At 39.3% G+C, this 2032-nt stretch overlaps 1 protein-coding gene across 1 annotated transcript; it reads left to right on the plus strand.

The window, feature by feature from the left end:
* The first annotated feature begins 663 nt into the window (after positions 1–663).
* LOC149241173 (uncharacterized) lies at positions 664–1567 on the plus strand. Its single transcript, XM_089367454.1, has 2 exons — positions 664–996; positions 1087–1567. Exons 1-2 carry the CDS (start codon positions 709–711, stop codon positions 1228–1230), a joined length of 432 nt encoding a protein of 143 aa, XP_089223580.1. The 5' UTR covers positions 664–708; the 3' UTR covers positions 1231–1567.
* The last annotated feature ends 465 nt before the right edge of the window (positions 1568–2032 follow it).

Raw genomic sequence — 2032 nt, forward strand, 5'->3', positions numbered from 1 at the left:
CTATTTGGCATTGATTCTGCTTATTGGATAGGCTCTTCTTGATTTTCTCTTGTTCCAAGGTTAATATTGCATTATCCTCCCGTAGGCGGGCCATCTCTCTCTTTAGTTCCTGAACTGTTTCCAGCATTGTAAGATTTGTATTACAAGCCTCCTCTCCTAACTGCACCCATATCTCAGGGTTATGTTCAGGGAATGTTGCAGGTCCTAAGCCAGCCATAATCCAGTGTAGCTCACTGTCCTTTCCTCTTATAACTGTTGTTGTCCTGTTTTCTTTGTACTTGACATGTTAATAAATCATTAATATTTAAAGACCCGAAAGGAACAGTAACTAATTGTATAATTCATTTGCCAAAGGTCTTAGTTTTGTAACATGGCTTTGATACCACATATCATGTCTCCATTTCGAATATAATAAAAATACCAGAAAACAATTTCTTTTTATATATATACTTTAATAAAAACACTGTCTAAATATTACATGCTAAACATGAACCTTTACTATGGTAAACAACTCCAATGGTTAGTGCAACATTTGAATTACAATGATATCTGATATACAACGATGATAGTGTTATCCGTATTACGGACAATCCCTTTTTCCAGTCTCGAATTAATTGACTTATCCTCCCAGATCACACACATCAGCTCGCCTCGAGCTTATCACACTATGGTTATTTCAACATTTACTCTCCCTGCAATGTCTTATTAATGAGCATTGCAGTTCTGTCGGAGCCTCTCGAGATCCTTCACTGCATCAACGGTGGAGGATGTAAGACCTCGATCCTATGGTTGGGCACTGTCCAGAAGGTTATTCAGTCTCCCTTGTTGGGTTCCATGGCTCATTTCGTTCCGTCCTTCCTTGAGTCATGTTCGAATCTCCTTCTCCTTCTGGGATTGGCTCGACCTGCAACCATGGCTCTCGATGAAGTTGGCTCGTCTCCAAAACAAGGCCAAGGGGTTCTTGTTAGTGGACAGAGTACTCAACCAGTTACCGAGGTGAGAAAATTCTCTGCTGGGGTTTTTTTTGCAGCATATTTCTTTAACAATTATACAGGGTTTACTATACTGATTCGTTTGACCTTGCAGCCCTCTGCAAATATGGGGAAAGAGCGGGAGCACGATTTACGAGATGCTATCAATGGAATTATGCATCTCCCACACTGGGCTTGGGTGCTCAAGAGTTTCCGGGTAAGCACAATTGGCTCCCTGTCTAGGCTTTTGATCGATTAGCAAGGTCTCTCAGGTGTATGTTTGAGGGTATAGCACCCAGAAGAGCGAGGTTTGTTAAATTCGCTCTAAAAATCTTAGCTCTTCGAGTCAATCTGTACACAGCGCTCTGTTAATTTTCCTGATGGGTTCTTCTCTTTTGGTTAAATTGTAACTATTTATACATTTGAGACCGTTGTATGGTTAAAGAACGGTTGTGGCTTGTAACAGAGGCCACGCTGTAGTTGGGTTCATATTTATCTCTGGGCAAGACCTGTTAAGGTTTGCATGAAGGAATAGAGGATACTTAAATCTCCTTAATGTCAATACTTCACTGCTTCATTTTCCTTAAATATGAATGTTTAAACGATTTCCTCTTATGTGAATGTATAATCAATTTTGTGTTATGTGAATGTATGAATTCGATTTCTTTTTATATGATTGTATGATAGTTTTTGTGTTATGGCTAGAACATACATAGGCTTTCTCCGGATATATTATCGATTTATCTGTACAGTTCCATGAGGATAGATTATTCAGGGTGTACATGCCCATCACTGCAAATTTGCTTGTTATTTTCTTTATTCGCTGTTCTAGTTGAATATGGGTTCTGTTTACTTTTGCGGTTATGCTCATAGATTCAGGGTTTTTCTGTTCTCAGTTAAGATCCTTGAACTCTCAAAGCGAGGGTGCGAAAATTAGCTATGTCATTGCTTAGTCACTCTTGAGTCTCATAATTCTGTGATTAAGTTGTAGTACAGGGTTCTAGGCTACAGGTTTAATAGTTTTGCCTGCATTCTTGCTACAGGCTACAACTTGAGGGATA

This window comes from Pinus tabuliformis, chromosome 8 (genome assembly GCF_031772625.1).
Source record: "Pinus tabuliformis cultivar Carrire ecotype Pingquan chromosome 8, CPIR1, whole genome shotgun sequence".
Classification (NCBI taxonomy): domain Eukaryota; kingdom Viridiplantae; phylum Streptophyta; class Pinopsida; order Pinales; family Pinaceae; genus Pinus; species Pinus tabuliformis.